The sequence below is a fragment of the Lepidochelys olivacea genome (assembly GCF_965140295.1).
Source record: "Lepidochelys olivacea isolate rLepOli2 genome assembly, chromosome: 6".
NCBI lineage: Eukaryota > Metazoa > Chordata > Testudines > Cheloniidae > Lepidochelys > Lepidochelys olivacea.
This window is the reverse complement of record NC_140416.1, coordinates 26,328,008-26,352,228: the sequence shown is the minus strand read 5'-3', so window position 1 is coordinate 26,352,228 and position 24,221 is coordinate 26,328,008. Positions and strand designations below refer to the sequence as shown.

At 44.4% G+C, this 24,221-nt stretch overlaps 2 protein-coding genes across 2 annotated transcripts in view; both read left to right on the top strand.

Annotated features, from left to right (window-relative positions):
* The window catches only part of LOC311521458 (uncharacterized protein), a 33,950-nt gene extending 27,413 nt beyond the window's left edge, over positions 1-6,537 (top strand). The window contains exon 11 of the mRNA XM_084629792.1: positions 5,180-6,537. Within this exon, the coding sequence (XP_084485918.1) occupies positions 5,180-5,493 (314 nt within the window). The 3' untranslated portion in view covers positions 5,494-6,537. The remainder of the gene's footprint in view (positions 1-5,179) is intronic.
* A 6,884-nt stretch (positions 6,538-13,421) lies between these two features.
* Positions 13,422-23,962, top strand: NCR3LG1 (natural killer cell cytotoxicity receptor 3 ligand 1; the record flags this gene model as incomplete). Its single annotated transcript, XM_084629791.1, has 3 exons — positions 13,422-13,521; positions 19,686-20,039; positions 23,619-23,962. The coding sequence occupies exons 1-3, from the start codon at positions 13,437-13,439 to the stop codon at positions 23,960-23,962; spliced, it is 783 nt and encodes a 260-aa protein (XP_084485917.1). The 5' UTR covers positions 13,422-13,436.
* Positions 23,963-24,221: the final 259 nt, after the last annotated feature.

Here is a 24,221-nt window from a genome sequence, read left to right as displayed (position 1 = left end):
TTCCACATGGATGGTCCTGGTCTCCAGCATATTCACAAGAATCCTGGGATTTGGGGACTGAAACCCCTTTTTGTCCCACACAGGGAGGTAGCAAACCCACCACTCCCCACCCCCAACTGGAGGAATAATCTGCTGGAAACTCCACAAGTGGTCCCTGCTTAGGGACGATTTGAACCTATGCCACTTTGTCTTCAGTTAATTAATTGGGAAAGGGTTCTGTCACCGCAGGAGCACCTCGTTATGTCCAGGCGTGGCAATAACAGCTCTCTTCCAATATGGTACCCCCAGCCAGTGGTCTCTCTCTGTCTAGTCTCTTTTCCCATAACTTGGCCCTGTGACCACATCATAATTAATTCCAGAGTAATAGAAAGCTCAACATAGAACAGTTCAGTTTCCTCACAAGAGGGTCTTTGGTCCCAACTCCAGGCCCTTGGTCCTCACACCCTTTCCTTAAGGCTTTCCAATGTCCTTTTGCCCATCTCCTGGTTCACACCACCTTACCAGAGGCTGACAGGGGAACCTAGGCCCTCCCACTACACTGGGTTCCAGCCCAGGGACACTGTAACCAGCAGTCAGGTCTGCTCAGTCCCACTCCTGGCTGCTTTTTCCTTGGGCTCCTTCCTATCTAGCCTCTCTCAAGCCATCTCCACCACAACCTCTCTAAGTTGACCCTTCTCTCTTGCAGGAGCCTGCTCCAACCCAGTAGCTACTACCTCCCCAGCTGCTTGCCAGTCTTTTCTGCTCCTCAACTGCTAGGATCTTAGGGCTGCTGCTTCCTCCCTGGGCTTCCTTCTTACCACTGTTCTGTTCCCACAGGGTGGCTGCAAGCTCTCTCTCCTGGCAGTCCCCCTTCTTTGTCTTTGTTTTTGGTGCAGCAACCTCATCGTACAAGACTATGACCGCCCCTTTCTTCATTCTTTTTTAGCCAAGTTTCCCCCACCTCCCCTCACCCCATATCCAGTCACTCAGTCTAGTTTCCTTAAAGAAATGTAGCCAGGGTGGGTTTTTTTTTTTTTTTTGGCACTATTCAATTTCCCTGACATTCTCACTAGTCCCTTTAGAAAAAAGTCTTTAATGCCAAGCAGACTCAGTATTTCATAAAGAAACTTTTTTCCCATAGAACACGATCAACGGTTTCTGTGGTTTTGTACAGATTACACAGCCCGTCTTTATGTCTTTTTAATAAGTTTAACTTATATAAAGCACAGTGACCTGCTAATACTCTAAAAATAACTACTTCACTTTTTCTGTCATGGCTGTGGAGTATAGTATTATCTTTGATTTTTGAGCATATATCATAGAACCTTTGTCCTTTTGTTTTCTTGGTCCACAATCTTGCCATTCCTTTACAAGTTTCTTCATGGCCACACTTTTAAATTCTTGTCTACTTAAGGGTATCTCAATATCAATCTCCTAATTTTTTAGAGCATGTTCTGCTGTTTTGTCAGCCATCTCATTTCCAGGCCTTCTGATATGCACTGGAATCCATGCTGTTGTTACTTACTTGCATTATTTCCGTAGTTAGGAACATGATTTCACATATTATGTCATTTCTGCTTTCCCAAGTCCCTGTTCTAATTGTCATTGTGCCTGACAAGGAATCAGATAAAATTACAGCAGCAGCTGGTCGCACATCTTTTATCCAGGTTAGTGCCAGCTTTAACCCCATTACTTCAGCCATCAGAATGGTCACCTAATTTGATAGCCTTTTTGATTGCTGGATTCAAAGACTAGGAACATACAAGCCTGTTCCCACTCTACCAGTGCTGTCATCTTTTGATCTGTCTGTATAGACTTGTCAAAGCTGGCCCCATTTTTCATAAATAAATTCAGAAATTTCATTGGTCATGTTTTTTTTTCCTTCCCTCATTTTTTTTCATACAGCTCCAAATTTACAAATGTTGGAATAACTGTTCAGCTGTAATTTGATTTCCCATGGCTAAAATTTTTTAGTTCTCTCAATTTTTCTTTTTTACATATCCCCTTTATCCATTTTTGACCCTGCTAGTATGAAGAAGTCTCTGGCCACCTATATCATTTTGTCTACTAAGCTCTCAGTAATCCTCATAAATCTGTTGTTTACTTCTGTTTTCATGATTCCCTTTTACCTTTTGCCCAAAAGGTTTGATCTAATAGTTTCATCCTTAGATTTATAGGTGCTTCTCCCGTGGCTATTTGCAGCACAGACACTGGGGTTATTGTGCCACATGCCACTCTCAGAGCTTAGAAACCTGGAATTGCTCCAGGGCCAAGAGTTGTTTTCGAGGCTGAACCAGAAGCTTGGGTTCTGTAGTCTAAACTGGCCTTATCAATGCTTTATACGCCATCATTAGTATCGTCTTATTTGCACCCCATTTGTTTCCATCTACACTTTTAAGTAAGTTCATCTTACTTTTTTATTATCTATGTGACCTGTCCAAGTTATTGTATATCAGACACTTCTCCTACCACATAAACTTGTGAACTGTCTGAATTTTTTCATCATAAAGAAGTAAGTCAAATTTTCCCAGATTTTCTCCCTGGTTAAAAGCATTCCTTTTGTTTTTGCAAGTGAGAATTTAAATCCCCAATCATTTCCCCACTTGGAAATTCTCTGGAGTGCTTCATTTGTCTTTTCCATGCTACTTAAAGTCTTTTTGCTTAGTCCATATAGCACAATCATCTGTGAAAAGGGAAATACCTATTCCTATCTGCACACTTTCTGGAAGGTCATTTATTATAATGGAAAACAAAGCAGGGCTGATAATACACCCTCGTGGAGTTCCATTTGTAAGCTTGTAGGTTTTTGATAAAGCTGTTCCCAGTTTGACTTGTATAGTTCTGTCACTTAAGAGGTCCCTTATCCTCCAAAACATTCTCCCTTTTACTCTAGTTTTGACCAGTTTATATAGGAGACCTTCCCTCTCTACCATGTCATATGCTTGTTCAATGTCCAGGAAGACAGTTATTGTAAAGGTCTAAGCCCTTACGATTTTTTTGTGCCTCTGTTTCTACTCTTACTATATGTTCAACTGTCCATCTTCCTTTTTTGAAACCACTTTGTACCTCAGTTACATCATTTTTCTTCAAGTATCCCACTAGTCTTACATGTTTCATTTTGTCCATGATTTTTCCAACACATGATATGAGGGCAATAGGCCGATAAGCATCAGATCTGGTATGTACCTTACCTGATTTTCTAATTGATATCGCCAATGGTGGTTTCCATTCTATTGGCAGCAGTCCTTATTCTCATATATCATTATATAACCAGACTCCCTTCTGGCAAGTGTTAATTACATATATTATCTTTACCTGTAGCTGCATTTTTCCTTTTTCTAATGATTGCAATAAGCTCCTGCAAACCAAAATTTTTGTTTAACACATCATCAGTATATTCTCTCTAGCCATTTAATAGTTAACAGTTATCCTCAATAAACCTCCTTTTTCACGAAACTCATTGTTTTAATTCATATCACTACTGTCCTTTTTGGAATTCTTTTGCTAAAATGCCTGCCTTTCCTACATTGGAAACCTCACTTTCATTGTTTTTAATAAGACCAGGTATACATTTACTTTTATTTTGAAGTCCATTCATTCTTTGAATTTGCTTATATATTTCTGAAGGCTTTGATTCTTTGTTCAATTTCCCTACAGAATTTTCTCCAGCTTTCTTTTTTTGTGTTTTTGATAATTCTTTGTGCCACCACCTTACATAGTTTATAATTCATTAAGTCATTATTGTTCATTCTAATTTGCAATCCTTATTCCACCAGGATCCAGATTTCTAAGTCTGGGACGATTTGATGTTTTATAGATGCCAGATCAGCTGCTGCTGTAATTCCTTTTATTACGTTATTGAATTCTCCTAGGTTACATTTATTCCTGAAAAAGCCCCAGTCAGCTTTTGGAAAATTCCAGCTAGGAACTCCTCTTGTGTTTTTGACATTTTCTCAGCCTTGGTACTCAGTAAGTGATCTTGTCCCATTCCATCTTCTTTATGAATTTTCCAGCTGCATCTACTAGCTGGTAGATTGAACACTAGTTTACTTATTAGCCATGTTTCTTACACCAGTATTACATTAGGCTTTTTTGACATTTCAAAGATGACTTAAATTCCTGTCCATGCATTATTAAAATATGCACATTCAAGCTAATGATCATTAAGACCAGGTTATTTAAGCTGTGTTATTGCCTTCATTTAAAATTGCATGAATGTGATCTATTGAGATATTTATGTGATCTTTAGATATTTTTCTGCTTTTTTTGCTATGATTTTAATCCTTTCATTTTCCCACCCCCCATCTGCAAGATGCAGTTAATTGCTTTCATAATGAGCACTATAAACTTCTCGTCACCTACATCAATACATCAAACCCCCACCCCCATCCCGCCTCTTCCTGTCCCTTCTCTGCCCGAGGCCCTGCCCCACCCCACCCCTTCTCCCAAGTCCCCACCCTGCCTCTTCCCACCCCCAACCCTTCCCTCCTCATTCCATCCCCTCCCCTGAGCGCACCCCGTCTCTGCTCCTCCCCCTTCCTCCCAGAGTGTCCTGCACGCTGGAAAACAGCTGATTGCAGTGGGCGATAGGCACTGCAGGGCAGGAGGGGGAAGAGTTGAGTGGTAGGGCCACCGGCAGGTGAGAGGTGCTGCCAGTGGGTGCTAAGCACCCACTAATTTTTTTCCGTGGGTGCTCCAGCCCTGAAGCACCCATGGAGTTGGCGCCTATGCCCCCCACCCCTTGTCAGTTTCAGTGTTCAGCCTCCTATCAGTTAGGGGTCAGCCGCAGCCCTACACCCAACCTGCTCCTACACCCCAGCCTCACTGGCTTCAGCCAGATGCCAGCATGCAGCCCTTCCCACCCGCAGCCTACAGCCAGCCAGTCCCCTTTCTGCTACAGACTGCTTCTTTTTTACTAACTGGCCTGCTCCTGCCCAGCTGAGCTTCATGATCAGTTAAGCCTGGCTGTCCTTCTGGGTGCAGCCAACTAACATAATTGGCCTCTCAGGCCCACATTAACCCATTCAGGGCCCCTGTGGGGTTCACAGTCCATCACATCAATGTAACCATAAAAGATATCAGTGACATGTACATGGAAAATATATAACTAATAGCAGAATGCAGCTGATTAATGAAATGGCCCTGGTGCTGAGGCCTTTGTTTGTAATCTTCTTTTTCTGACAATTGTATCTATCTTTAGGCCCTAGACTCATCAATCAAGAGATTAACACCCTGAAGATAGAGTGCATTACTAGCAACCCAAAGGCTGGTGAGGATGTGACACTTCGCTGTTTTGTACATGCATGGACTATGGAGAGTACCTATGTTTCTTGGTTTAAGGGAAAATACCCCATTGAAGATGGAATAGAGAACACAGACTGTGAGGATGAGTCTGGTTTTATTACTTCTGTAACTTTTAAACCTGAAGAACAGGACAAAGAATGCAAGATCAGATGTGAGGTTTCTACCGATGAGGAATCTTTTGAGGATTCATACATTTTAAAACTTGCATAATCTCCCTTCAGTGAACAATATGGCCATCAAACAGCAACTCTATTTCAGTGTTTCAAGGGTTCAGTGAACAGTTAGTCCATTTTTAAAAAAAACCTCTTTCAGGAATTAAAACTTTATTAACGTATTGTGACAAAGCTCTGTCCTAGCCTCTGTGGGTTCCGCGTTTCCTGGCGGATTTCGCTAGCCTCAGAGGCTCATTGTGACCCTCCACGTAACCCTTCTTTCTCTAAAGACAAGGGTCACAGTCTACTGAGCCATTATCATCATAAGCCAGCGAGGGAGGTGAGGAGAAGTTATCCTTCCTTGCACAGTCTCTGTTGTCTCCCAGTCTCAGTGATTAATCAGGGGGCAAAGGTGTGTGTGTGGGGGGGAGCCTGGGCCCACCCTCTACTCCGGGCTCCAGCCCAGGAACCCTAATAGTATCAGCTATGGTAGCTGACCTTTTAGAAACATGACATGTACAATTCTCTGGGCTACTTCCCCCACAGCAGCCCTCATTTCCTCAAGCTCCACTTTACCCTTACCTCAGGGCCTCCTTCCTTGTGCCTGATATGGTATGTACTACTCAGCCTCTCCAACAGTGCAACTTCCTCCCACAGCTCCTGACATGCACACCCACCTGACTGACTGGGAGGCTTTTAACTAGTTTCAGCAAGCCCCTGAGTGGCTTCAGGTGTCCCAATCAACCTAGCATTCTCCCTGCCTTCTGGAAAGTTCTTAATTGGCCCCAGGTGTCTTAATTGACCTGGAGCAGCTGCCATTTCACTTATCCTGGTACCAGGGATTTGTTTATCCTGGAGCTAATATATCTATCTCCCACTACTTTTCTATAGCCATCTGGCCTTGCCCTGTCACAGTATACAAATACACTGCTCAGGAGAACCAGGGTTTGAGAAAATATGCACTATTCAGGACCCAAGTTCTTCCGCAGGATTGAAGTTGTCTAGACCATTTTTCCTCCATCTCAAGTATTTTTTTACTTTGATTTCTTGGCCAGAGACTGTAATGATCCTATGATAAAAGAACTAAGGAAAATGGTTTTAACACCCAACAGAGTGAATCCTTAATTAAAATGCATATTCACCAAGACTTGGAAAAATTATGAAATATTTTTTAAACTTTAGTAGTATCTTAGAAGGTTTTTATTGTAGCAATAGGGAAACATAGTCTGGGAGTGAATTTGAAGGAAATCTCTTGGATATAACTAAAGGGCAACTACTTCTATGTTCATTCCCACATTAAGATATTTTCACTGTATGATGTAAATTACCCAGAAAGAGATGAGTAAACTTCCACAATTTCTTGAAAACATTCCCTTACATTGTCTTACAATAGAGAAAGGCATTGATACTATATCTGAAGAAATTAAGGAACTCTGGTTATGTGTTTGTGACTTGATTTTTAATGGGGTTGAGCACACACAGCTTTCATTGATTTCTGTCCTGAATTTAACAAGTGAGCAAGATTAGAAATCAGTCTTTTTAAAGATTTTGTTTATTCAACATCACAAATAACTTCAGTGGGCACTGCGAGGGTTTAGCCCTTTGAAAATCAGCCTATTATTGTCCTTAGATTTATGAAACCTTTCAGAAGACCACCTGAAGTACAGTCTTTGCTGCTAGTATTCTAAAGGAAAACTAAGTCAGATGAATGTTACACACAATTTGTTCCTGCATCTGCTTTTACACCACACATATTTATGGTGCTATATTGTAATATGAAACACAATGATGGCGCTTTAAAGTCTGCAAAATAACATACTCTGTGAAATGGTGGAAAAAAGTCCTTGCAGGGTGATTTCTTACAAATGCTCATGATGCCACCAGAATATTTTGGATTGCAAAGGAGCTAGTGAAAAGTTTTAGCCCCAGGTTCCAGGGCTATAAAGTGAAGTTGAATAGTTTTAGCTTGCATATACTGTTAAAGAGTCACTCTATCTTTCAAGCACCATGTATGCAAAGCAGAAATACACTAAAATAGGAAATAATTTTAATAAAAAATGTATTTTTTCCATCCCAATGATCCCATAAAATGGAGCAGACCAAAAGTCACGAGAGAACCTTAAGAGCACTCGAGGTTGCCTAAATATATAACCTTTACGCCAGTGCAGAATTACTCAGGATGGGTGTCGGAGTAATTTAAATCAGTCGATATCCAGAGAACCCTCAAGAGGAGAAAACTTGTGTGTGGACACACAGCAGTTCCTGCCAATACAAGGACCGTTCTAACAGAGGAATGTTTGCATGTAGACAGGGCCTCAGTTCACCTGTACAGTCATAGGTAAATTCCAGATAAGATTTTGCCTTTTCCTTATGATTTCTAGTTACCTATGGTGAATTCTGCAGGCTTCAGACAATTATTTTATGCTAAATTATCCACCATTAATGCATTTATTGACATTAGTCCTACAAGGTGTATAAACATGTTACCAATCAGGGTTTTGTTTTTTTGATGTTCCCTATCAAAATCAGCTATCACTTTAGAGAATTTGCTGGGCAATTCACAAACCACTGACCTCTCCCTGAGCCCTTATCAGTCTACATCCCACCTGAGAAATTTGCTAATCTTGCCCTATCTCTTTTCAACACCAGACGTCCGTTATCTCCTCTCTATTGTCAATCTCTATCCCTTTGCCTCTACACCAACATTCCACACAAAGATGGACAACAAGCCATCAGGAACAGTATCCCCGATAATATCATGGCAAACCTGGTGGCTGAACTTTGTGACTTTGTCCTCACCCACAATTATTTCAGATTTGGGGACAATTTATATCTTCAAGTCAGTGGGATTGCTAGGGGTACCTGCATGGCCCCACACTATGCCAACATTTTTATGGCTGACTTAGAACAACACTTCCTTAGCTCTTATCCCCTAGCGCCCCTATTCTGCTTGTGCTACATTGATGACATCTTCATCATCTGGACCCATGGGAAGGTGGCCCTTGAGGAATTCCACCAGGATTTCAATGATTTCCACCCCACCATCAGCGTGGACCAGTCCACACAAGAGATCCACTTCCTGTACACTACAGTGCAAATAAGCAATGGTCACATAAACACCAACCTATACCGGAAACCTACTGACTGCTATACTTACCTACATGCCTCCAGCTTTCATCCAGACCACCTCACATGATCCATTGTCTGCAGCCAAGCTCTAGGATACAATTGCATTTGCTCCAATCCCTCAGACAGAGACAAACACCTACAGGATCTCTATCAAGCATTCCTAAAACTACAATACCCACCTGCTGAAGTGAAGAAACAGATTGACAGAGCCAGAAGGGTACCCAGAAGTCATCTACTACAGGACAGGCCCAACAAAGAAAGTAACAGAATGCCACTAGCCGTCACCTTCAGCCCCCAACTAAAACCTCTCCAACGCATCATCAAGGATCTACAACCTATCCTGAAGGATGATCCCTCACTCTTACAGACCTTGGGAGACAGGCCAGTCCTCGCTTACAGACAGCCCCCCAACCTGAAGCAAATACTCACCAGCAACTACAACTACAGCAACAAAAACACTAACCCAGGAAACAATCCCTGCAACAAACCCCATTGCCAACTCTGTCCGCATATTTATTCAAGGGACACCATCATAGGAGCTTACCACATCAGCCACACCATCAGGGGCTTGTTCACCTGCACATCTACAAATGTGATATATGCCATCATGTGCTAGCAATGCTCCTCTGCCATGTACATTGGCCAAACCGGACAGTCTCTACACAAAAGAATAAATGGATACAAGTCAGACATCAAGAATTGCAGCATTCAAAAACCAGTAGAAGAACACTTCAATCTCCCTGGACACTCAATAACAGATGTAAAAGTGGCAATTCTTCAACAAAAAAACTTCAAAAACAGACTCCAACGAGAAACTGCAGAACTAGAATTAATTTGCAAACTGGACACCATGAAATTAGGACTGAATAAAGACTGGGAGTGGATGGGTCACTACAAAAAGTAATTTTCCCTCTGCTGATACTCACACCTTCTTGTCAACTGTTTGAAATGGGCCACCCTGATTGCATTGGCCTTGTTAGCACTACAAAAGTAATTTCCCCTCCTTTGGTATTCACTCCTTCTTGTCAGCTGTTGAGAATAGGCAACTTCCACCTTAATTGAATTGGCTCGTTAGCACTGACCCCCCCCCCACTTGGTAAGGCAACTTCTATCTTTTCATATGCTATGATATACAGTCTTCTTACTGGTTTCAGAGTAACAGCCGTGTTAGCCTGTATTCGCAAAAAGAAAAGGAGTACTTGTTGCACCTTAGAGACTAACCAATTTATTTGAGCATAAGCTTTCGTGAGCTACAGCTCACTTCATCGGATGCATACTGTGGAAACACTTCTTACTATATTTTTCACTCCATGCATCTGATGAAGTGGATTTTAGCCCAAGAAAGCTTATGCCCAGATAAATTTGTTAGTCTCTAAGATGCCACAAGGACTCCTCGTTGTTTTTGCTGATACAGACTAACACAGCTACCATTTTGAAATCTGAAGTTACTGGTTTCCATGCCCGATTAAGAGGAAGAACATAAAAAGAGCTTAGTACTCACTAGCTGAAAGAGTGATGGGGGGAATTGCAGCTGGTAACTGTTAAGGACAAAATTGCTCTGTTGGGATGGAGCTAGCTCTTGCTCCCAGATTGAAAGGGCCAATTTGTGACACAGGAACCTCTTGATGCTACCTGGCAGAAGGCACAAGGGGGTGCACAGATCTCCTGGGTGGGTTATATGCATAATAATTCATAAAGGGTGGCATGTGAGATCTCTGCTAAGAGCCAAAAACACCTAGATCATCATAACCATTTCAAAATGTATGTAAAGATAAGATTATAAGGAGTTATGTACTTATACTGGAAATTATGTTCTTAAGGTCTGTGAGTTAAAGCAGGTCACCATGAGGTGACAAACATGTTTCTTTCAGACAGGCAGGAGACGCTTATCTATCTGTCTGGTTGTATGTAAAGTGAATATTGTATACTTCACAGTGGATGCCTATTTGCATACTAAGCAACCAGATAATCAAGATTAAGAAATTAACAAGAGATCATAAAATCTACAGGAAGGAACACACAGCCAGATGGTGTCTGGTTTATGAATAAAGATCAAAGGGCTCTTTTGATGTATCTGGGGTTGCAAAGGCACACCCTGGTATCTTTCACCTAGGACGGAAGCTGACAGTGGGTTTGCTTCATGAATGAAAGATCCCAACCAGGCGGCTGTAATTCACTGAAAGGATTTTGCGTGAGCTTTTGGTCTTATGACATAATCATGTCCTATTAGTTAAGTTCAGGCTCTGGTATGTGTGTCATGCTTTTATTTTATCTGTAACCCTTTGTTTTCAATATTGCTGCTTGCTATAATTTGAACTCTGGTCTTTGTTCAATAAAATTATACTTGCTTTCTCTATAAACAAACGAAGTGCTTTGAGTTAAGCAGAGGTGTGTTTGGTAAGCTCTGGTGTACAGCTCCTTTGGGAGCAGAGGAAATGGGAATTCAGTGAGTGTCCAGTAGCTCAGGAGCTGGGCACTCTAGGGAAACACCATGGAGGACTTGAGGTTGGAGTGTGCCAATCGCTAACCTGTAAAGAGAGAGTGAGGCCTGCAGAAGGCTGGAAGTCAGGGCTTGTATTGCCAGAGGCTAGTGGTGCTGGGGAACTGGTTCACAGGAGGCACATACAAGGCTTCCTTGCCCGAAAGGCAGGTGGTAGTGAGGAGCCTCACAACCCTGGGTACCTCTGGGAACCATCACATAGCTATTAGGAGAGCATGCTCAGAAAGGTGTCCACGAAAAGTGGCATTGGTAGCTAGGCAGGGAAAGCAGGGAGGGAAAAGGGACTACATCTCTCAGCATGTCACCACTTGAACATTGACAGATGCTTCATACATATGACAAAAGAAACTTTATGTATCATCAGGACCAGCGTCTTGGCCCATTAATCTATTCACAGTGCTAAACTCTGAGGGTGCAATTCTGGCTCTATTGAAATTAATGGCAAAAATCCCACTGACGTCAAAGGGGCTTGGATTTCACCCGAGGCCCAGATTCAAAGACTCCCACTGACTTCAGTTGTCTTAGAATCAGGGCCTGAAATCCTCAAGAGGAAAAATATGCATTCTGCAGCTCAGTCTTCCACAGTTCAGACACGCAGTTTTGTAAGTTGGTCACTCCCCCTTGACTTGTGCATTTGTGCAGCCCTCTAGGACTTCTGCCACCAGGACAACAGTCAGTGGCAGTTTGCTTTGCTTGTGACCATTTCATTGCTAACTTTAATTTTTAAAACAGACTGGCTCAGCAGATGATTTGTCAGTAACTCAGACTAATGTCTGAATCAAGAAGTTTTCAGATCTGATCTGCAGAGGAATTTTAATGTATTGAAAAGTATACATTGCATATTGCACTTGCAATGGTTGGATCCACACAATGCAACATGTAGATTAAATGAATTCCTAAATTTAGTTCATTAAGACATAAAGCACTGTAACCTTAACAGACATCTGCATGGAACTTTTGTTTTTGTCACAAATATTGCTGCCTGGTCTTGCATTATTCAATTCCACTTAATTGTAATAATTATTGTTAGAGCCTTTCTCTAAATTATGATAGCATTTGCGTTTTAAAAATAAGTTAACATATCAGAAATTTATTATATTCATTGCAAACCCCTAAATAAAACAGCCTGCTATATGCTGGACTTGGTTTCTAAGAAAAAGCATAATTCAATCACAATAAATCAATGCCAAATGATCATGCAAATCAACACAACAATCTGATTTAAATTTAAGTGACAGAACATAAATTTAGCATGCCCAATGTTGCTTAAAATGTTACATATGTCTTTTAAAAAAATGCAATTAACTTTCATTTGTCTGGCAACAAACAACACTGCACATACTTTTTGCTACCAACCTGAGTAATAAAAATAGAGGCCATCTCAGTGTGTTTGTGGCAGTTTTAGACACAGTTCCTAACAGTTTTGTCTACACTGTGTTAGGAAGGCTTATCACATACATTGACCACCCCTTTTTAATGGTGCTTTTTGGTGAGAATGGAATGGAATCTTTGATTTATGGCAATAACTGAATACATCTTGGTTTGGGGAAGAATTCTGAGATTCCAACAGATGTAAACATTGATTGTACAATCTTTTAAGGTAGGGATTTTTGGGGTAATGGAGACGGGGAAGGGGATTGGTCACTTGTAAAAATTAAGAATTCCCAGTGCAGTGTTTTTGGGAAAATGTTTCCTCAGTCATGCTTTGTACAGATTAATTTGCAAGTGGGTAAAATTAGAACTCAGAACCAGATGGCCGGTGTTTTCTTTTTTTAAAACCAAATTCTGCCTGTCAATGTGGAGTGAGTGAGAAAGTGGCCATCGCATAAGTGAAATAACTTGGATATTGCTCTCTGATGAAGGAGGCCAGCTAATCAACCAAAAAAGGACGTTCAGATAAGATGGTGGGAGTCTCTGATGTAAACGCACAAACAGCTAGAAAATCCAGAGTTAAGGCTGCAAATCTATTCTTAACGCCCCCTGGTGCTAGCAATAGTCCAGCGCATACCCGCTATGTTAGACCAGGCACAGAGCCACCGTCCCTAAACACGCAGACGAGCGTGCCAGACTTTGTGGATCAGGTCCCGATCTGCGGAGTGGGGATTAACCCCCCGACAGACCCAGACACCCCGGGCCGCTCGGGTACATTTCCCAGGCGCTGCCCTAGGGGCACTGAACTGTGGGTGGTCGCACAGGGCCTGCAGCCCGGTCACTGCCCTATATAGTCACAGCAGCTACCTGCTGGCTCCCAGCCCTGCCCGGGGCGCTGCCTTACTGGGGCACGTGTCCGAGGGAGGAAAATGAAGGGGAACCGCTCAGCCCCGTCACTGCCACGACCCGCGCCAGCGAAGCCCCCAACCCTACCTGAGAACATGGGGTGGGGAGCGGGCTCCGCCGGGCGGTGCTGCCGGCTGCTCGGGCTGCTCCTGTGTCTCAGCAGCGGGCTCCAGCCTGCAGGTAAAGGAGGGATCCCGGGTCCCATAAGGCGGGGGAGGATCGGGTCCAACTTCGGCTGCCCCTTGGCAAAGAGGGTATAGGGGCAGGGTCACTGGGGTCTGCGGATTCTCCCAGACCAGGTTCCTGGTCCTCCCCACCCCCGAATACTCGCCTGGAGGGGGAGCTGGAGTGGGGGTGGGACCGGGTCTGTCTGGGGGGGTAGGGGTGACACTTCTGGCATCCCAAGACTGAAGCTGGTTCCTTAGTCCCAGGTCTTGATTCCAAAGGCCATCAAAAGTCACTGCTGTAGGCTTCTAGTTTTAGAAATTTCACCAGACTAAATGCTCTTGTATGTTGTAACAATATATATTCGACCAAGACCCCCAATCCCACATGGTGTAATGGCCTCTCACTTGCAATAAGTAACTGATGTCTGAGGGTGTATAACTGACAAATAACTTGACACATGCCTGCAACTATTAATCTGTTCTGAGGTAGATGGCACATGCCACTCCCTGACCTGAAGTTTTACTTCTGTGCAACATGCTGTATATATCACCCCCACCCAATTTTCCAATTTGCAAATGCTGCTCCAGTAAGGAATCGGCTTTGAATAGCTGTGAGAAAATAATTGGCACGCCAAGGGCCTCATCCTTATGACCATTAGGCTGTTCCAAAGTAACTGGCACATGCCATTCCCTGACACACAGCTTTATTTCTGGTCCCTTCCTTCCTTCCTTTCTTATTCAAAGAGCATTAGCAAACTGCAAGGGGGGTCGGGCTATGGGGTGGCAGCAGTTAGCACAGAAATATCACCTGGGGTCAGAAAGTGGCATGTACCAGCTCCTTCAGAACAGTTTAACAGTCTCCTCTCATTGACAGCAAAAGGTGCATACAGCCTTTAACAGCAGAAAGGTTAATTTGATACATATTCTCTATAAAGCTTCACTCCAAACTGTAATATGTGAGCAAACCTAAACATAGTGCCAATAGTATGGAATAAATATTCTATCCCAGGAAATGATTTCATATCTAAGAGACATCCTATTGGGAAAAACCTTAAGAATTAGAGCTGAGAAGCTCGCAACTGAACTATTTTTAAGCCACAGATGGATTGTAGCCACTCAGGCTAGACAGTCACTAAAAATAGACATGTAAAAGGGAAGTACTATGCTAGCTATTCCTGGTGGACCAAATCCTCAAGGCTGGTTATTCAGTAACAGTGGATAGGGTAACCCCCCATTGCCACATAAACTAGCCATGAATTGGGCAGATTGATCCTCAGGACAGTTGGCTCAGTGTGGAACCGTTGCACCTCTTCTTCACAGAAGCAAGTTGAAGAAAAGGAGCTCTCCTAAATCCTGACTTCTCAGATTAGCTCACAATAATCCAGTGCCTCTCCCTTACTTGGCCAGCAGGATCCCACAGCCACTCCTATGGGAAGGGGGATGGAGAATTCCTGTATTCCAAAAGATTTTTCTTTTTCTTTTGTTTTTCAATGCCCTTTTAATTGTCCACCTGACCTTATCACCTCCCCTGGTTGCCAATTTCAGTGCTGTCAGCTGAAAATGCTGCATTCAGGGAGCACAGTCCTTCTAAAGTTCCTCTGGGGACAGTGGGAAGAGAGAAGAAACCAACCCCCCCTCCCACATCATAGCACTAGGAGTATGTAGTGCCTCCCCACCACTTCAGGAACCATGAATTCTGTCCCGGAGTAGGGGGTGGGGTTGAATTATTTGTCCACCCATTAGGGTGGAGTTTCCCCCTCCATATCTGATGAAGTTGCCTCCATGACTGTAGTGCCCAATTTTGCTGCATAGGTATGGTGGGTGGGTTCCCCACTGCCTGAGGACTCTGCAGTAACAGTTAAATTCTTGAGACCACCATCAGACCTCCTACAGTCTGTATAGGTCTTCTCAATGCAATGAGTATAGTAAGGAAGTGATACAGCCTTTACTCTATCCCCTGATAATCTTCCTCAGCCTCAGCACATGCCATCTTGTGTCATCTCTCCACCTGAGGGAGTGTTATACAAGGATTCCTGAAGCTCCTGGTATGTGAGCAGTATGAGTCTGAGCTCAGGAAGTTGAAAATGAATAACTTTAAACCATGTGTGAATGCCCAACACTTAGGGGGAGCCCACAAATTTGAGAGGCTGAGGTCACGGTTCTCGTCATCATTGAGTGATGCTGCATTACACCGTCCTGTGTGTACGGAACACGGCAAATGGAAAATAGGGACAAGAGCAGAAATGTACCTAAATGGAGACCTAAAGAGTCCCCAAGCCAGGCCCATAGGCAGCCAAGCAAGAAAATGTGCATACGGTGCCATTTCTTTTACTGTGATCACTTAGATTTGCCAAAGATTGAGATCATTATCGGGATCCTAGAGTTGTTTCCTGGGTATTTTGAAACACCCAGTGAAATTCTGAGTAATTTCCAAAAGATATATTAATAGAATCATAGACTTTAAGGTCAGAAGGGACCATTATGATCGTCTAGTCTGACCTCCTGCACAACGCAGGCCACAGAATCTCACCCACCCACTCCTGTAACAAACCCCTGACCTATGTCTGAGCTATTGAAGCCCTCAAATTGTGGTTTAAAGACTTTAAGGTAAAGAGAATCCTCCAGCAAGTGATCCGTGCCCCATGATGCAGAGGAAGGCAAAAAACCCTGAGGGCCTCTGCCAATCTGCCCTGGGGGAAAATTTCTTCCCGACCCCAAATATGGCGATCAGTTAAACCCTGAGCATGTGGGCAAAACTCACCAGCCAGCCACCCAGGAAAGAATTATCTGTAGAAACTCAGATCCCACCCTATCTAGCGTCCCATCAGAGGCCATTGGGCATATTTACCGCTAATAGTCAAAGATCAATTAATTGCCAAAATTAGGCTATCCCATCATACCATAAACTTATCAAGCTTAGTCATGAAGCCAGATATGTCTTTTGCCTCCACTGCTTCCCTTGGAAGGCTGTTCCAGAACTTCACTCCTCTGATGGTAAGAAACCTTCATCTAATTTCAAGTCTAAACTTCCTGATGGCCAGTTTAGACTTGAAATTTCACAGGGTGGGGAAACTACGGCCCGCGGGCCAGATCTGGCCCCTCAGGGCTTTGGATCCAGCCCGCGGGATTGCCTCCCCATGGTGCTGCAGCCCCCGTGCCACTCTCAGAAGTGGCTGGCACCACGTCCTTGCATCTTCGTGGGGCGGGGGGCAGAGGGCTTCGTGCATTGCCCTTGCCTCCAGGCACCGCCCCCCACAGCTCCCATTGTCTGGGAACAGGGAACCGCAGCCAATGGGAGCTTCGGGGGAGGTACCTGGAGGTGTGGCAAGGGCAGCACGCGGAGCCCTGTGACCCCCTCCCCCAGAGGCCGCACAGGGATGTGGTGCTGGCCGCTTCCCAGAATGGCGTGGCGTGGCGTGGGGCCAGGGCAGGCATGCAGGGAGCCTGCCCTGGCCCCGGTGCGTGCTGCTGCCACCCTGGAACCACTTTAGGTAAGCGGCACCAGGCCAGAGCCTGAACCCCTTCTGCACCCTGCCCCACAACTCCCTGCCTGCACCTCACACCCCTCCTGCACCTCAACTCCCTGTCCTGAGCCTCCTGTCGCACCCCACACACCCCCGAACCCCAACCCCCTGCCCTGAGCTCCCTCCTGCACTCTGTACCCCTCCTGCTCCCCAACCCCCTTCCCTGAGCCCCCTCATATACCCTGCAGCCCTCCTCTGCCCCAATCCCTTTCCCTGAGCCTGTTCCTGCACACCACACCCCCCCACACACACACCCCGCACTCCCTTCCACATCCCAACCCGCTGCCCCAGCCCTGCATACAATTTCCCCACCCAGATGTGGCCCTCAGCTCAAAAAGTTTGCCCACCCCGGCTCTAGTAGCTTTCTTCCCCAATGTGATTTTTGCCCAGACAGACTGTCTTATTCATTCCATCGCTTCTTATTTCTTTTTAGTCTACCTCATCATTGATATACAATGCTACTCCACCACCTTTGCCTTTATTTCTGTCTTTCCTGAACAGCACATACCCTTCAATACCTGCACTCCAGTCATGACTACTGTTCCGCCATGTTTCTGTTATCCCTATAATATCTGGTTTCACTTCCTGCACCAGTAGCTCTAGTTCCTCCATTTTGTTACCTAGGCTCCTCACATAGGCGTACAAACATCTTAATTTTTGCTCTTTGGCTTCGCTCACATTCTTTACCCAATTAGGCACAGACATTCTACTGCCAGTATCACCTATTAGACTGGTGTCTACACTACCCTTCCTCCTTATGTCCATTTTCCTACCCATGGCAGTATCCTTTCTTACTTCATTTTCTTCCCTCTCAATGTTAAAATCCGGTGTGGAGATTACCTGGACATCTCCCAACCATCTCCCCCAAATTCCTAGTTTAAAGCTCTCTTAATCAGTTGTGCCAGCCTCCATCCTAGAAGTCTATTTCCCTCCCTACTCGGGTGATGTCCATCCCGAGAGAAAAGTCCTCTGTCCATGAATGCTTCCCAGTGGCATACATCCCAAAGCCCTCCATCTGCCTGAGTCATCATGATCTTGTCACACCTTTGTTGCCTTTCTCTAGGAACAGGCAGAATCCCACTGAAGATCACCTCGATTTCCTTAAGCATTGATTTCCTTAAGCATCTTCCCCAGCCTGGCATAGTCTCCTTTGATACGTTCCATCGAGAATCTAGCCATATCATTTGTTCCCACATGAAGGATAATCAGTGGATTATTTCCCGCTCCCGTTAGGATCTTCTTCCGCCTCAGGTCCACATCCTGTATTTTAGCACCCAGCAGACAGCACACCCTTCTGTTCTCTGGATCAGCTCTGGTTACAGGCCTGTCTATTCTTTTCAGTAAGGAGTCCCCAATCACATAGATCTGCCTTTTCCTGGAGATGGTGCGATTCTCCGTCTATCCCCTATTCCCTCTGGCTGCAAGTCCTCTCAATTCCTATTATCCTTTGCAATCCTCTGCAACCCATCCTGTATCCTCCTGGGGCTCACATTTGGTGTTGTTATCTCCATTGACTCTTCCCCTTTTCCTATAGGACTAGCTGCTCTTCTCTTCTTCATTGCCCTCTCACCATCAGTGACCACCTGCTGTGCCCCTTCTTCATTTTCCAACTCCGCAAACCTGTTCCTGAGCTCTATTTCGCCTTCACTAGCATGTCTTTTCCTCTGTCTGATTCTCTTAGTCACATGTTTCCACTGTCCACTTTCCTTACCCAGCAGGCTTCCCTCAGAGTTCTTTGGTCCATCTGCAAGTCTGAGGTTTTCCCTTCAACCTTCTCATGTCTTTGCTCCATCGTCCGCTCGAACCCCCTTCTAAACCTGCATCTCCAGAGTTTCCACCTGCATCTCCAATTCTCGGATCTTTTCTTCCATCAGTTCTATCAGATTTTTACAAAAATTCTATCTGTATTAATTATTAATTTGTCTTTCTCCTCAAGGGGAAGGGAGAAGAAATAGGTGATGATGTGTCCCTCTCCCCAGCAGTGATGGGGAGCCAGCAGGACAGTTTTTCCTTTAAAGGAGATGGACAAGTGATTCCTGGATTAGGGCACTAGTCTGGAACTCACCTGCATTAAATTCTGTGTGCCACCTTCCTACTTGGATGTGGGCAAGTCATTGAGTCTCTCTGTGCGTTACATCCCCATGTGTAAAATGGGGATAATAGCACTTCCCTACCTCACAAGGGTGCTGTGAGGATAAAATACATAAAAGAGTCTGAGGTGCTCAGCTATTATGGTAATAGGGTCCACATAAATACTTGGGATGGATGGATGGATACATAGAATGCACATTTCCCTTCCATTAGGTGCTGCTGTAGTTCCACCACAAAGCTCCAGTGTATAACATGTAATATGCAGTGTATGCACTGCTAAAGTCCCTCCTGCATTGTAGTTCCCAAGAGCCAGGGCCACCCAACTAACCTGTGTTATCTCTATTATTTCATTCAAATAAAAGCAAAGATTGTTATTTATAAAGCCATTAACAATTTAGGAAGGAAAGTGTTCATTAGATTACCATAGAGACAGTTTATAAAGTTTATTATGAGTGCGGAAACAGGCTACTAAAAAACTGCATGATCCTTGAGCCAATAATAACTCCTTTAAAAGGAACCTGTAGGATGTATTTCTTCAAATATACATTTTCTATTTTTGAAGAAACTCTCCAAGTGCTGATGGGAAGCACCCCACAAGTAGTGTCACTGAATGATAACATCTCCATACCATGCAATCTCTCTGGGTACAATACAGCAGAACTGGATATCAAGAACGTGGGAGTTACCTGGTATCTTAAGACTCCAAGGGCAGACCAAGAAGAAAAAGTATTCACATTTCATGCTGGAGCGCATATTTCCCATAGAAATGGGGCCAGTATGTCTGACAATGACCTGAGAAGAGGAAATGCTGCACTCTCTCTCCCACAGATACAGTTTAAGGAAGCAGGAATATATAGGTGCTATGTTATTGTCGCCCCTTCTGATGCTCATGGAACATCTGTTTTAGAGGTAGTTGGTAAGTGACTTTATTGTACCATTTATTTTATACTGCATTACCTGGGGACCTGAAGGCAGAAGATTAGAGTCCATCTTAGTGGTACCAGTTTCCCCACCCCCCTGAGCCTCTGTGGGGATGGGGTGGGGGTGTGAATTGCATTATATCAGTGGAATAGCCAAGGCACCTGGGTAAACTGTACTAACGGTTATGGTGATGGTGTGGTGAGCCCAGCCGTCTGCAGGAGATTGTATATGGGCATTAGCAGTCTTCATCAGGCTAATGTGTTTGGGGTTTAGTCTGGTATTTTTCATCTCTCTCCATCATAGTTGCCTTTAAAAGGGCACAGTCCCTATTCCTTATTCACTGTCACTTTCTTTGCCACAAGCAGAGAAGACTGCAGTTCATTTTCCCCTGCAACCTCTCCATAGTTGTATCAGTCTAAATATTCCCCTTCCATGAATTTTTTGCAGGTGAGGGGAAAATAGGGACCTAAATAGCCTGTTTGTCATAATCTCTAAGGTTTTGGCCAGGTAAGGTTTTCCTTTATCCAATCCTCAGACTTGCAGTGGCATTTTCAATATCCAGATATGCTCTAAATCTGAGAAACTCTATTAATTTCATAGATACTTATTTACAAAGAGCAGAAAATAATAAAACTACTAAAGTCCTAATGATCATAAATGCTATTTATCTTCTAAAGAATATTCACTCTTGTGATCTTGTTTCTGGGAAAAAATGACTCGATTAGCAAAAAACAAAAACAAAACAAAAAACCCCACTTCTGCAATGAACATTAAACATTGCACATATCAGACATTTAGGAAAGGTGTATATTCAGTGTGCATAAACACTGTTAAAGAGCCAGAATATCCCTGATGATGATGATGAAACTGTTCAGGAAGGACAGGCAGGGCAGAAAAGGTGGGGAAGTTGCACTGTATGTAAGAGAGCAGTATGACTGCTCAGAGCTCCGATATGAAACTGCAGAAAAACCTGAGTGTCTCTGGATTAAGTTTAGAAGTGTGAGCAACAAGGATGATGTCGTGGTGGGAGTCTGCTATAGACCACCGGACCCGGGGAATGGGGTGGATGAGGCTTTCTTCTGGCAACTAACTGAATTTACTAGATTGCAGGCCCTGGTTCTTATGGGACACTTCAATCACCCTGATATCTGCTGGGAGAGCAATACAGCGGTGCACAGACAATCCAGGAAGTTTTTGGAAAGGGTAGGGGACAATTTCCTGGTGCAAGTGCTGGAGGAACCAACTAGGGGCAGAGCTCTTCTTGACCTGCTGCTCACAAACCGGGAAGAATTAATAGGGGAAGCAAAAGTGGATGGGAACCTGGGAGGCAGTGACCATGAGATGGTCAGGTTCAGGATCCTAACACAGGGAAGAAAGGAGAGCAGCAGAATACAGACCCTGGACTTCAGAAAAGCAGACTTTGACAACCTCAGGGAACTGATGGGCAGGATCCCCTGGGAGAATAACATGAGGGGGAAAGGAGTCCAGGAGAGCTGGCTGTATTTTAAAGAATCCTTATTGAGGTTACAGAGACAAAACATCCCGATGTGTAGAAAGAACAGTAAATGTGGCAGGCGACCAGCTTGGCTTAACAGTGAAATCCTTGCTGATCTTAAACACAAAAAAGAAGCGTACAAGAAGTGGAAGATTGTACAAATGACCGGGGAAGAGTATAAAAATATTGCTCGGGCATGCAGGAGTGAAATCAGGAAGGCCAAATCACACCTGGAGTTGCAGCTAGCAAGAGATGTTAAGAGTAACAAGAACGGTTTCTTCAGGTATGTTAGCAACAAGAAGAAAGTCAAGGAAAGTGTGGGCCCCTTACTGAATGAGGGAGGCAACCTAGTGACAGAGGATGTGGAAAAAGCTAATGTACTCAATGCTTTTTTTGCCTCTGTCTTCACAAACAAGGTCAGCTCCCAGAGTGCTGCACTGGGCAGCACCGCATGGGGAGGAGGTGACCAGCCCTCTGTGGAGAAAGAAGCGGTTCGGGACTATTTAGAAAAGCTGGATGAGCACAAGTCCATGGGGCCGGATGCGCTGCATCCGAGAGTGCTAAAGGAGTTGGCAGATGTGATTGCAGAGCCATTGGCCATTATCTTTGAAAACTCACGGCAATCAGGGGAGGTCCTGGATGAGTGGAAAAAGGCTAATGTAGTGCCCATCTTTAAAAAAGGGAAGAAGGAGGATCCTGGGAACTACAGGCCAGTCAGCCTCACCTCAGTGCCTAGAAAAATCATGGAGCAGGTCCTCAAGGAATCAATTCTGAAGCACTTAGAGGAGAGGAAAGTGATCAGGAACAGTCAGCATGGAATCACCAAGGGCAAGTCATGCCTGACTAATCTAATTGCCTTCTATGACGAGATAACTGGCTCTGTGGATGAGGGGAAAGCAGTGGATGTGGTGTTCTTTGACTTTAGCAAAGCTTTTGACACGGTCTCCCACAGTATTCTTGCCAGCAAGTTAAAGAAGTATGGGCTGGATGAATGGACTATAAGGTGGATAGAAAGCTGGCTAGATTGTCGGGCTCAACGGGCAGTGATCAATGGCTCCATGTCTAGTTGGCAGCCGGTCCCAAGTGGAGTACCCCAAGGGTCGGTCCTAGGGCTGGTTTTGTTCAATATCTTCATTAATGATCTGCAGGATGGTGTGGATTGCACCCTCAGCAAGTTTGCAGATGACACTAAACTGGGAGGAGAGGTAGATACGCTGGAGGGTAGGGATAGGATACAGAGGGCCCTAGACAAATTAGAGGATTGGGCCAAAAGAAATCTGATGAGGTTCAACAAGGACAAATGCAGAGTCCTGCACTTAGGACGGAAGAACCCCATGCACCGCTACAGACTATGGACCAAATGGCTAGGCAGCAGTTCTGCAGAAAAGGGGTTACAGTGGACGAGAAGCTGGATATGAGTCAACAGTGTGCCGTTGCTGCCAAGAAGGCCAATGGCATTTTGGGCTGTATAAGTAGGGGCATTGCCAGCAGATCGAGGGACATGATCGTTTCCCTCTATTCAACATTGGTGAGGCCTCATCTGGAGTAGTGTGTCCAGTTTTGGGCCCCACACTACAAGAAGGATGTGGAAAAATTGGAAAACATCCAGCGGAGGGCAACAAAAATGATTAGGGGACTGGAACACATGACTTATGAGCAGAGGCTGGGGGAACTGGGATTGTTTAGTCTGCGGAAGAGAAGAATGAGGGGGGATTTGATAGCTGCTTTCAACTACCTGAAAGGGGGTTCCAAAGAGGATGGATCTAGACTGTTCTCAGTGGTAGCAGATGACAGAACAAGGAGTAATGGTCTCAAGTTGCAGTGGGGAAGGTTTAGGTTGGATATTAGGAAAAACTTTTTCACTAGGAGGGTGGTGAAACACTGGAATGCGTTACCTAGGGAAGTGGTGGAATCTCCTTCCTTAGAAGTTTGTAAGGTCAGGCTTGAGAAAGCCCTGGCTGGGATGATTAAGTTGGGGATTGGTCCTGCTTTGAGCAGGTGGTTGGACTAGATGACCTCCTGAGGTCCCTTCCAACCCTGATATTCTATGATAGTAATATAACCTTTATCTCCAAACAGCTCAACCGGAAGTCAGCCTGTCTCCAAAGGAAGTTACAATAGAAAGCGACAAGGAGAAGACCCTGTCGTGTGAAGTCAATAAGTTCTATCCAAATTTGGTTGATATTAAGTGGATGAAGGTATCAAAGAATAACCAGGACAGTAGCGTAGCAGCAGAGGATATCCGCACAGGAGCCTCTGTGGAAAATGAAGATGGCACATTTAATGTCACTAGCATACTAAGGCTGCAACCGTCTTTGCAAGATAATGGAAATGTCTATAGATGTATTGTGAGTCACAAAACATTTCCAGCCAAGTTACTTCTCAATAGCACCTTGACTGTCACAGGTATCCACCCCCTTTAGGGTCTTATCTCTTTTCTTTTTTATATATCATGTGTTCCAGAATGCTGTGGCTAGACTTCTTTTGAAGGAATTTGAACCGTGTCAACCTTATGTTTTCCCAGCGGTGCAGTGAGACCAGGTGTCATTTGAAATAGACAGCAGGGCAGGAGAGCTGGCCATGCAGTGACATTCAGAACAATTGGCTTGCTGACACGTCAGCTAGAATGGGAGTGGGAGGAGTGGCAGAGAAGCCAAAGAGAGTCAGTTCAGTGAAAAGAAG